General features: G+C 33.9%; 1 protein-coding gene across 1 annotated transcript in view; it reads right to left on the reverse strand.

The window, feature by feature from the left end:
- Positions 1-1,239: 1,239 nt before the first annotated feature.
- The window catches only part of LOC128982414 (uncharacterized), a 52,695-nt gene continuing 41,326 nt past the window's right edge, over positions 1,240-12,608 (reverse strand). Inside the window, exons 6-12 of the mRNA XM_054401372.1 lie at positions 11,082-11,237; positions 10,055-10,277; positions 8,144-8,437; positions 6,752-6,877; positions 4,260-4,453; positions 3,323-3,425; positions 1,240-1,711 (exon numbers count right to left, since the gene is read on the reverse strand). Coding sequence (XP_054257347.1) covers positions 1,645-1,711; positions 3,323-3,425; positions 4,260-4,453; positions 6,752-6,877; positions 8,144-8,437; positions 10,055-10,277; positions 11,082-11,237 — 1,163 coding nt within the window. The 3' untranslated portion in view covers positions 1,240-1,644. The remainder of the gene's footprint in view (positions 1,712-3,322; positions 3,426-4,259; positions 4,454-6,751; positions 6,878-8,143; positions 8,438-10,054; positions 10,278-11,081; positions 11,238-12,608) is intronic.

Here is a 12,608-nt window from a genome sequence, read left to right on the forward strand (position 1 = left end):
AAACTGCTACACATTTTAGTTAAACTGTATATCTGATACAATGAAATAAGCATTCTTATGTTAAATATTTCTTACAAATTCAGTAACAAAAGCTATATTACTATCTGATCAAGTACCTTACGTGTTATATATTTTCTTTTTCACAATGGTAAAATTTAAGCCATACTCTCTTGATTGCTCACAATTTCAATTATCTTAAAGTGCACTATTTAAGATAATATGGTGATATAAATTTGTTAACTTCCCATATCATTTTTAAAGCACAAAACATTAAGTCATAATAATATTAACAAAATAAAGAGGTTTTAAGTTTATCTTTTAGGTACAGTAAGCCAGTAACTAATTTAATTTGAGGCTCTATTCTACCTCTGCTATGCTGTTATGGTCGCCATTTCATAGAACCATTTCATTTAACAGTATTATACAATGGTAGACAGTGTTTATATTTCTAACAGTTATTTTCAATGTCATCTATGTTCAAAAGAACCCTAAAGAGGGGGAAAAAAGTTCTTAAACTCAGAGCAAGAGAAAATCAGCTGATCGTTCTTCCCTTGCTCGAAATAGTATATTTTACTACTAGTTTTTGACTTGCATGTAAAACACTATCTCACCACGAAATGGGACTTTCGTGACTATGAACGATACTTTTTATCACAATGAAAACTAATTCATCAAACTTAAAAAAAATTATCTGATCTTCAGTTGTAACTTTGTTGATGTCGGGCAAAGTATTGTTTGTGTAGCAAAAGTAATGTTTATGTCAAGAAAAGTCAGCAGATCACTATTTGTTTTTGGTGTATGGAAATTGACAATTTTCGAGGATCTCAGATGTATGGAAATGGGCTATTTTTGAATACAGAGTGATGAAAAAAATCATTACTACACAGACAGTTAAAAAATGTAGAAAATTATTAATAGCCACTTTCTTAGTATTAAACAGTATAACTTCCCAATTCTGGGAAACAATGATAATCAATAAAGTTTATAGAGTAGGGTTAGAGTGCAGCATACATGTTAAATAGAAGCTTGAAGAATTCAATCAGCTCTAAAGAGCATTGGAATTACATTCTATCAGATATTTACATCTTTACAAAGTTGCCATCGGATAATGTGTACAAATAATATAACAGATTGGCTTTTTTGTAGAACCCTACTTAAAAAGATAAACTTGAAACATGATTTAGTTAAGTACCCAAATACAAATATTATAACATTAAAATTATTAGCTATAGACCGACCAAATACAAAAGTGGTAAGTGAAAATATTTGTTATTAAAAATAGTTCCTCAAAACAGTCAAAACCAAATTAATATCACACATTGCTCATTAGGAAGCAAAACCATTACAAAAACAATGTAATTTATTATCATCATCAAAATACATGAGAGGTAGAGAGATAAAAGGGTAGATTAATAAAAAAAGGTAAATAAAGGAAGATTAAAAGGAAGACAATTTCGCAGCATAGATTTCGATTGTAGGAAGAAAGTTGAACACAATAATTTTATAAAACCATGAAAGCTCTTTCGTCCAAGGTGAGGTTACATGAAAATGAATCGTAAAACCGACAAATTAATTACATATCACAAAGATCGGCATGAATTAGTTGAATACAAACCAATGAGAAGGTTCACACCATGCTTTACCTCAACTTGATGTGTGGACGAACTTAGCACTGTTCAAACGCTCTTCCATCACTATATAGCAGTACTGCCTAAACACAAGCACAGAGGTAAAGCTATCATATATGTCTACTTGGATAGGTGACTAGTTACAAATAACCGGCGATATTTTCCATTACTTCACCACCATTTCGAGGATGTCTAAATTAATTGTGAGCAATATCACATGGAAAACATTACAAATGGCGTGGAGCGAGTGATTTTCATCAAATATTTAATGGAATTCAGGTAAGGTTAGTTTACTAATATAAATAAACCAACCTAACATAACCACAAGGATTATCTATTTATCAGCAACAAAACAAGTTTAAATAATTATGTTTAAAGGCATTTTTTTTATACAATTTGTAGAGTATAAAAAAGTGAGTATAACTCTTTCATGGCTTGTTTAGAAACAAGTTACAAGTACTGAAACAACTAATAGGTTAGGTTCATTTTAGATAAGTGAATTCTTTGTTGTATAAGTTCATTGGGGTGGTGAATTAATGGAGAATATCCACAATTGTATTCTCATCCCATATTTGTTTATTGTGTCGCTGATTGTGATGGAAAAGTTAGAAAACAAGACATTTTGTATAATCATTCTTCAGTTGAGTGACTAATTTATCAATAGAATAAACCACAAACAACTTTACTAAGCCTAATAAATATTGTCATACTTTAAATGTTTAGATTAGTGGAGGTTGACCTTTTAGATGGACACTAAGATTGTTGATCTAAGGATTTTTCAAAAAAACCTGGATAGTTTTAATACAAGAGTAAATAGTTTCTAAGTTGGAAATCTATTTTGGAATTTGAGTTCAAAGTTGTACAAACCCCATCATCGCTCATTGTTTGTGTACTAAAATGAGGCACTTCTGCTCTTTTGTACTAAACTATAATCGTCTATCACCTCTCTAGTGTGTTTAAATGAGCTTTTTAATCAGTCATAAACCTACCACTATTTACGAGTAATTTGAGTGTGATATTAAAAAGTATTCGTAAAAAAACTGTTTATAAAAATTCATCTCTTTTGAAACAAAAGTAAAAAATGTTTATTTAATCTAAAATTTGATACATATTATAAATTTGTGTTATTAATTTTTTTACTACGGGATTATTATTTTGCTTTAATTACAAAAGAATTTTGTTTGCACAAAGAGACAATAGTTAAAGTATAGTAAGTAGTACATAGTTCCTCATATAAATGTGAGTTTATTACACAAAATCTAATGAACTGTTTAAGAACTGTTACAAATTCTTGTTAACTTAATTAAGCTTCCAAAATTAAATTAAAATGCAACACGCCTTGATTATCTGAAAGTATACAAATTGAGACAACTTACATAAATAAACAAAAAATTAATATCACACTCAACTATCCTCCAACTAATGAAAAATCACAGTAATTTTCCTTATTAACTTTCTAAACAATCAAAAACTAAAACCTTTTCTTTACTTATTCAAAGATAGTTTAACAAATTATAAAATGTCCGCAAAATAAACAGAGTATTTTATTCCTGTAACAAACATACAATTCTAAGCCTGTCAATTTCAATGTTCACTAAGCTTTTTACAATATGTACCAATATATATATATATTTATACAAAAATAGTAGATAGACGAGATGGTAACTCGGGTGACGTGGCGAGGCTAATGTTACCTATCGTCCATCACGACTTGTTTGAACACGCCCAGTGATTTGACTTCGTGGCTGCCTAACGCCGTCGTCCCATCTTTGGCAATGTATAGTTGGAGACCTGACACTGGAACAGAATATGTTGAATATTAGAAAAATAGACGAGTAAAACTAAATTAAATACAGTACATGGTACCGTGATGATATTAAATGATATTAAAAGTCATGGACAGGAAACAGAAAAAGGGGGAAAGAACAAAAAATAAAATGGCAATAATCCAGAAACAAAAAAGTGAGAAACTTAAGACACAAATGAGAAGAGCAAAAGTATTATTGTGAGAGTTAAATGAGATAAACAAAAGAAAAGGGCAAGAAGAACTAAGGACAAGAATGAGATGAGGGATGGATACAGAATTAGGGTTGAAAGAGCGAAATCCTATATAGGCATAAAACAGGTATTAGTGGGGCAAAAGGCAGAGTCAGAGCTAAAGGGGGAGGTCAGAGTAGCTAAAGTCTATGATAAGTTTTTCAATTTCGTTTAACTTTGGCTTGTGGTGTTAAAAATTCTTTTTAGACCTTAGTGATGAAATATACTATATTTTCTTCCTTAGATATTATGATAGTCAATAGAAGAGCATATTATGAAATATGATGCTATTTCAGTTTGGCTTAGGGAAAAGTTTGCATAATTGACAGACATGTAGGATTGCAAACACACTGTGTCGGTGACTCAACTCCTTAGTGCTAATTCCATTCTACAGTGGCTACAACTTTAACGTTGGGATGGGATGTGTACTTTTTTCTCAATAGTCAAGAGGTAATAGGGTAATAGTAATCAAAATAAACCTTTTCAAAAATAAGATTATTAATGTTTATCATCCAAGAATATAAACTAAGGAACAAAATGTAAAACAAGAATTTTTCACTAAAGAGTCTATTGATGTTCAATTTGTTGACTTACTCTCAGTCTCGGAAGGTTCCAGGTTTGTCTCCTGGATCAGCTGGTCTATGAGAGGGTCCGGGTTGACTCTAGACGCCTCCACACGACCGCCCCCACCAGAGCCTTCCTCTGCCGCCTTCTTTCGCCTCTCCAGCGCCGCCTTGCCTCTGTCCAGCGACCCCGTCTCACTCAGACCCGATCCTGACGACGCGTTCCTGCATGACCATACTGGCTACTTAGTAAATGGGTGATAGTGATGGAAATATGATTTGTTCATTTAGTCTATGTATATATCAAAGTGTACGTACAGTAGAAACTCACTAATCCGTCACTAACAGGACCAATAAGAATGGTTGAAACGCATAAAAAGTTTGATTTTCTGAGAATAAATTTTTTTTTTACCAAAATACTAACCGATACGGTAGGTTAATTTAAACACTTGTTTAAAAATTATGGTTTGAGGTGATACAACAAGACTATTATAGATAGAGTTAGCATTAAATTTACCAGGGTATTGTAGACAAATCAATACTTAAATCTATTAATGCAAAATCTATTAAGGAAAACTTCACCAACATGTATTCTTAATTAAATTACAATAAACTACTTTGATTGTAAATACTTAGCATGAACATTGGGTCTACTCTAAAACTAGAATGTAAAATTTAGAAAAAAATTCTGTAAATATTAGAGACAAGACTATATACACAAAACTACAGATAAAGTATATAAAAAAACAAAAAAAACAACACAAATAGTAATATACATTGATTTTAATATCTTTTTAAACCGACAAAATGTGTATAATGCTGGGTGTAGGTTTTATTTGAAGTAGCTTTTTAGACAGATTGCACATTATATAAGAAACATCTTCCTGCAAACAAATTTTAATTTTATGTGTTCTAAATATTGTTGCAAACACAAAACATTGAAGTAATTATTTTCCCTGATCTTTTTATCTGGTCCCATATAGTGCCTGAGCAGTGAGCGTCTACTGTATCTAATAAATCTCAAAATCCGAAAAAAGAGTATTTAAAAAATTTATATTATCTAAGAAATATTTTTTATGTTCAAAAATTAATCTTCAGGTTTCAACAATCTTGAAAGGCAAAGTAAAAAATGTCTCAATAGTGATTATAATATTTACATTAAAAAGTGAGTTTGCATTCATGTTCCTGTGTAAGAATAAGAATGTCAACACTATTAAGCCTGTGTCTGAATGAATAGAAGACTATTTTTAAAATGTACATCTAAAAATAATAGTAGTGATATTATTGAAATTTATACTACTCAACAACAATTAAAGCAACAAAAGCATCATGATGCATTATAAATAGGAAAACAATATAATGAAGCAAACTACACAGAAGTTACATTAATGTAGATCAATTTGGTCATGCAATTCTGGATTAGTCAATAATTTGGCATGTGCAGTTTAAAAGAGAAATGACTGTAACACTTCAAAAATAATATATAGCACAGGAAATTTTTCCATCACCAAAAAATAAGTTGCAAACACCATTAAGATAGAAACTTACTGTTCTTAAAAAAACGTCAGATTAAACATAATGTATTCTATGCAATTGTATACATCACAGAACATAGTAATAAAAAAATTGCAAGTTCAACGATACTTTTTGTTTTTTTACATTTGGTTGTATACAAACAAAAAAGTTGTATTTTAGAAAAGAATGAGCATCTTTAAAACTTGACATAAGCTCACATTCATCAACAAAAAACAAAAACGGTGGCACCAACTAAGAACACTTTGTCTCAAGAACATAAAGTTATTAAACAAAATCACAAGTTTAAAATAGTGAAAATATTAGAATCAGACGGGTATTTTGATTGAAATTGAAATTATTTCTACGCCCCACTAAAAGTAGAGTTTAGAGACTTCCAAGATAATTATGGTGTAATTCAAAATTGCAAAGTTGTAATGATGGCGCGCCCAATGAAAAAAACCTTACAAATTACATCACAGATCTGCTAATCTAAACTAACTGGGATCGGACCTTGTAGGCATTACCAAACAGAAGAGGCAAAAATTCAGTAGAATTGCAACAAATACTTACCAGTTAACCAAAAACAAATCAAAGGATATTAGCAATTGTTCTAAATTTCCTGCTTGCATACAATATTCTCACATAATTCACTGACTTTTTCCTGATCATCAAAAGATTCACACACAAATTCTTGCTTTTTTTTCAATTACCTGGTTTGATAGAGAGTTTGGGTACAATTTCAGAACACATGGGTTTTCAATTTAAACACAGTGTTCTTTTATTCTCAACAGGTGGTTTGGATTAGCAGAACTTTGGTGAATTTAAAACTTGGAAAATATATTCAAAAAGGTTAGCTCAAAGTTATGATGACTTAGCAGCTTTATAAGATTTTATTACATCCCTACAAAACTGGTAGAAACTGAATTTAATATAAAAGTATCATCAAAAGTTGAACTTTCAATTCAACATCATCTAGTGACAGTTCATGTTGGTAACATTGACACGTACACTTGACTGGTGCGCCGTATGAGTGGCGCCACTGGCGGGACGGCGTCACTCTCCTCCGGCGCATCCTCGGGACTGGCGACCGTCGGGAGTTTGGAGTTACTCTCAAACACCTTACGATGGCCTCCCCTAGAACCACCGTAGCAAACACCATAGTATACCCGTAACACACACCAGAAGTACAATATACCGTATAACCCACCAGCCACCATAACACCACCAGCTAAGTACATATAGCGTTCGGCACAGCTTTCACAAGACTCCTGAAGGTTATGAAAATGTGAATGTGAGTAATTGATAAGAACTGAACATTTATTCATTATGTATGGGAGAAGATAGGGAATTAGTTAACGGACTTGAAAATGAGCACTGAGAGGATAATAGGTATTTCATTAGGTGAAATATTGAAATTATATTTGAACAAATATTACAGACTTATCAAGCTAAAAATTATTATGAGATTTAAAAAATTTTAAATTTACATCCTAAACCATTAAACAAATTTTTTACATCACGGGTAGTATAATGTCTGAAGACTCGTAATTCACATTTTAGTGTCTTTTGAATGTGACCTATTACAAGCCAACTAGACAAGGCCAGTGTTAATATACCATAGTAATTTTACAATATATTCGTTTTGAATAAATTATATTTATTAAACGGGTTCCAAAGATGTGTCTTTGTTTATTGTCAAAGTGCAAAAGCAATTTAGTCAAACCTATGAAAGGGGGAAACATGAGGATAAGGGTTATGTTTGCTGATGAAATGAGGAGAAAACATGAGATTCCCTGTTCCTTCTGATGGTTCAGATGGGAACTTACGGGTAGTGTATTTTTTATTTTTTTACTTAGAGACTGAAAATTAACTTGAGTTTTAAAATAAGTTGTTTACAATGTTGGTCTTCAGCCAAACAGAAAAAAGACGGAAGTAAACTTAATGTTACATTTGAAATTACATTTGTTAAATTTGAATATGTGCAGTTTGTCTACGATTTACAAAATAATTGAGTTGAAGGTCTTGGTTAGTAAATATAACAACAAACAACGGGTTACAACAAGGTAACACTAAATTAACAAGCCATAATGCTCCTCTGGCATGACGTCATCAGAGGCGACGGCAATGACGTAATGTTTGCTGTTTGTGATCAGTTGCTTGTTTTAACCTTTTTTTGGAAAACAAAAATATTACTAAAAAAATAACATTACGTAATTGCCGTCGCCTATGATGACTTCATGCCAGAGAAGCAATGGCCTGTTTATTTAGTGTTGCTTTGGTTTCAAGTTTTACAGGACAAATTCAGAAGAAACAAGACAGAATGCAAGTAAACTGCAGCTCCCAATCCACCACCAAACCTCGGCAAGCCTTCACCATGCCCATAACAATCATGTCAGTTACCTCTGGTTAGCACCTTCATGGGGCAGCGAGGCCGCTAGGGGGGACAGAGGGCAGGGGATGGTGGGGGAGGAGGAGGCTCGGGGTGAGGGACCTGACCAAGGGGGGAACCTGAAGTTGGACCCCAGGGGAGGCCTCTGGGGGGTACATAGTAGCAAGGGAGAGGGGGGGTTGTTGCCCCGCAGCCTCCCATTGGTCTTGGTGGGGCTAAGCCTTTGGCGAGGGGAGGGAGGGGTAGTGGTGGGTGTGGAGGGGATAGGGGCGAGGCGGGGGTTCCACCCAGGCCATGAGGGGGACCTGAACACACAAACACCTCAACAAATGTTTGAAAAACAAAATAAAGAAATAAAAACTTAAAAAATTAACTTTTTGCTAATTGAAAATTAAACACAATACGTAATACTGTATGAGTAAAATAATATTTTCATTCTTAAAAATTAAAACTTGTTAGGCCTATCAGAAATATTCAAAACAGATAAGAATTGTTTGGTTAGTAATGTTACTACATAAAACAGAGGATTTCATGTAAACAATGGGAGCTAATAAAAACCAGAGCTCAAGGTTCTCTAAGAGGTGTTTAATCTGAGGCACTAGGTGTATGTATGTAAACAATAATTAAAACATTTTAATAAAACATTGAATTTTACATACAATTAAGAAAATTACGAGTTAGTTAAACCGTTAAACATCCTAACTGCAAAGGGATGTTTCAGGGAAACCTAAAATACAATTTTGAATGTTGTCAACACCCAACAAGATGCATTTGCATGCAAAGCTCTATGCTTATCCACCTCCAAACCTTTCCAGAACAAAGTTTTTGTTAGCTCCCATCAATCAATCAATCTGTCTGGATTGCATTGAATACTGCTTTGCAGCAGTGGTGTAGTGGGGTGGGAATGGTGTTCCTTTTTTCCAAGGAACCCATATATTGGTAAGCAACCTGACTGGGACGGTGGCGTCGTCCTGTAATCCAGCTACTAGGAGGTCACGAATTGTGGATATTTATATGCATGCACTGTGGATGCAATACTCCCTGGTGTGGATCCCACACTAGTGAGTACTACGACTATCTGCAGTACTGTCCTGATAATTAGACCAATTCAATAATACCAAGGCAAAAATGTCGTTTGGATTCCACTATAAACTGTAGGTCCCTTAGTTGTCATTAGCTGTATGGGCTATTAATTAACAGCTGTGTCTAGAAGGAATATGTCGGCCTTAGTCACTAACAAGACTACAAGATCGCGCCACTCATCCTTCACTCATATTTGGGTTAAAATACACACATGGTGGCGTCCCCATCTTAAATAATTGATTAATTGATATAATTAATATTTTTCCACGACATTGGCAAGCGATCCTGGACAGGAATATTTACGACTACACCACTGCTTTGCAGCACCCTCCAATCTTAAGCTAACTGACCTGACATACTTAAAAGGAATCAAATATAATCCATCTAAAGTTGTGGTCAAAGACCAAAAATTTAAGTAGTAATCAATTCATAGAATAGCCATACTTTGCTGAAGATTTATAATTAATATTCCTCAGATGTGCTGATTTCTTGGAGTTCGATGCATGCAACATTAAAGCGCTGTTGTCCACTTTTGTTCTCTCTAAGGGAGATTTTTCTGCCAAAAGGATTTCTTGGACTGTCCCAGGACAATGAAAGTTTAGGAAATAATAGTAACAAAGTAGAACTGAATCAGAGATACAATAGAACCATTGTGTTATAGATCATGAATAGTGTCACCTAGAGTGGTAGTAGGATGTGCATGCGCACAAAAATTCTTCCTCCACCATTATCTTTTGTTATTTTGTACTGACATTTAAAACATTTCCAGGTATAACTGGATACAAATGTTCAGAGTGGGGGAAGAGTTTTATGTCTCTCCTGATTGACACAATATTTACCTGATGTGTGTAGAGTCGCCGGAGCTGGACTGTCTGCTATGTTGACTGTTGAGACTACCGTAGCCACTGCCCTTGCTCAGCTGACTGGTGTTGGAAGAGTTACGTGAGTGTCCCGGAGCTGCCTCGTGGTTCTCCTCAGTCTCCGCCACGCCAGGCCCCGGCCCCGCAGTGGGGACAATGCCCAGGTCTCCAGGCTCCAAATGGGGGCCGTCTGGCACCAGTTCTGCAACCACACAGCTCAGTTGATGTTGTTGACATTACAGTACCTTGGTCTTTGTGGGTTGAAGATCTTAAGTATTGTGAAAATAAAATAAAAAAATAGATTTTTAGCAATCTTTCAATATTGAAGAAATAAATTTAGTAGGCCTACTCCTTATTAATTTTATTTTCTAGAGATCAAACGATACCTGAGAGTACAAAATTAATTATGTCCAATACTCCAAATAGAATTTATCCAAAAGTTTGCAAGAATGTTAAAACAATACATCCTACTTCTAGTTCTTTACTACATAGGTATTTCATTAGGGTTTTACCAAAAAGTAATATTGTAGTTTTCATTTTCTGTCTAGTATTCATGAAACCTGCAATCTTACTCTTTGAATTATGCCAGAAAAACACACTATAGAATTCCCCTAAGTAAATTGTTAAATATTATGAACCTAATTCTTAATACAGTAAAACCACTTTCAACCGAACCCTGATAAGCCTAAACCTGGATTAACCGAAACCATAATCAAAAGGTCAAATCAATTAGAACCTTTAATGGGTAATGAAAATCGCCAGCTGTGGCACAGGTTGTTAGCCTGGCTTGGCCAATATGGGTAGAAAAGAAATATAGATTTTGGGTAGGCCTATACAGTTGTAAATTTAAAGATGGTGGTAATTAAAATAACATAAAACAAACAATGTTTTTGAACCAAGATATAATTTTAAATCAACCAAAAAGAGATTACCCAAAATAGCCATGTCCCCTTATGTTGGTTAATTTGGATTTTACTGTACTAACCCTTCCAGGAGCTAGTCCTACCTTGAATGCTCTTCGCGGTCTTTAACACAACATGTTGCCGTCCGGAGATCCAACCAAAGACGTAAACTAACAAAGTAGCCGCCGCCATTTTGAGGCCGCACCAACCCCCAACCCTGTCCAGTTCAGTGCTCACATCGGCCACGGCCACTCCTCTCGCTGACAACATCCGTGAATGAGACTCGGCTTTACTCTAACCCCTCCCTGTCACCCGTGGTACACATGTGTTGAGTTTGTGGAAGTATCGTATAAATGTGAAAGAGTGTTTACGCATAAAAGTGAGTACATACAATAGGAGAGAAAAAAGGGTTATGAAAATCTCCTAATCATTGGCAAATATTTTGATGGGAAATAGTAATGTGTGAAGAGAAATTAATGAGTTATTTCTGATTGGATATTTCAAGTCTCTTTTTGAGTCAGATTTGACTTAAGAACAGACGTCTATTTTTGTGGATTTTTGAATCACAAGATTTAAATTCCCATAACAGGCATTCTCCTGTGATCCCTCCCACTAAATTTCTTTAGGGTTAGGTTTTTCAAACATCCATGGTGTGTGCATGAATCTGTATACTGTTCTGTTACTGTATCACTATACAAACACAACGGTCAGCACAAATCGTAATATGATTAGGAGGCTTGGGACTACAAAACGTTGTCTTTGCCTACAATGAGTTGTATATTCTGTGGGTGGATGTTTATTGATTCAGTAATTAGATCCCACACAAAGTTTTTTTTTGTAAATACAGAAAATAATAAAAATAGCAGCAAATATTTTTTATTCAGATTGAAGTTTATTTAGTTGGGATTTAAGTACGCAAAAAAACTTTTTCCTAATAAAATGTGCAAAAAAGTAAATTTTTGATTAAAATACAACTTTATCAATCAATGTTTTGGTGTTTCACAATGTTATGTATTGTGTAGTATTTGTGTTGTGCAGTGACAGGGAAGAGTCTAGTCCGAAGCAACGCAACACAACCCAGGCTGTGCGACTGATGAACGTGTGACACATTAAACACACCTCTCATTCCCCACATCCTTCCAACTCTGACATTCTCATCTTCTAAACCAAAAATATTATTTAAATTTTAAGTCTCGGATAGTATTACCCTACTCATTTGTTAGTATTTTAGGGTGTGTATTAATTTTTGTTTTGTTACTGAATTGCTTAGTTATCAACAAATGTTTAGGCAGTAGTTTTGATATTTTTCACCAGGTGGGGTATGTATATTTTTTAGAAAATTACTATTCAATATTTTTGATGAAGAAAATTAAATTTTAAATTCAATTCCTTAAAGACAGTGATGCACACTTAGGTGTTTTAAGCTGAATATGAATGAAAAGTGGGCGAAGAATGGGAGTGAGCTTTGTGTATTTTGCTAACTAACAACTTCTTCAACAGAGCTAGATTTTAATCAAAAATGAATTATAGTAACAGTTTTATTTTTGCTATTTTCTTTTGAGTTTTTAAAACATTTTCTCCATTTAATACTGTCAAATTTGTATTCAATTTTTAAACTAAACTTTTTTATA

This window comes from Macrosteles quadrilineatus, unplaced genomic scaffold, assembly GCF_028750875.1.
Source record: "Macrosteles quadrilineatus isolate MER2022 unplaced genomic scaffold, UCM_ALF_1.0 Scaffold_298__1_contigs__length_111202, whole genome shotgun sequence".
Taxonomy (NCBI): Eukaryota; Metazoa; Arthropoda; class Insecta; order Hemiptera; family Cicadellidae; genus Macrosteles; species Macrosteles quadrilineatus.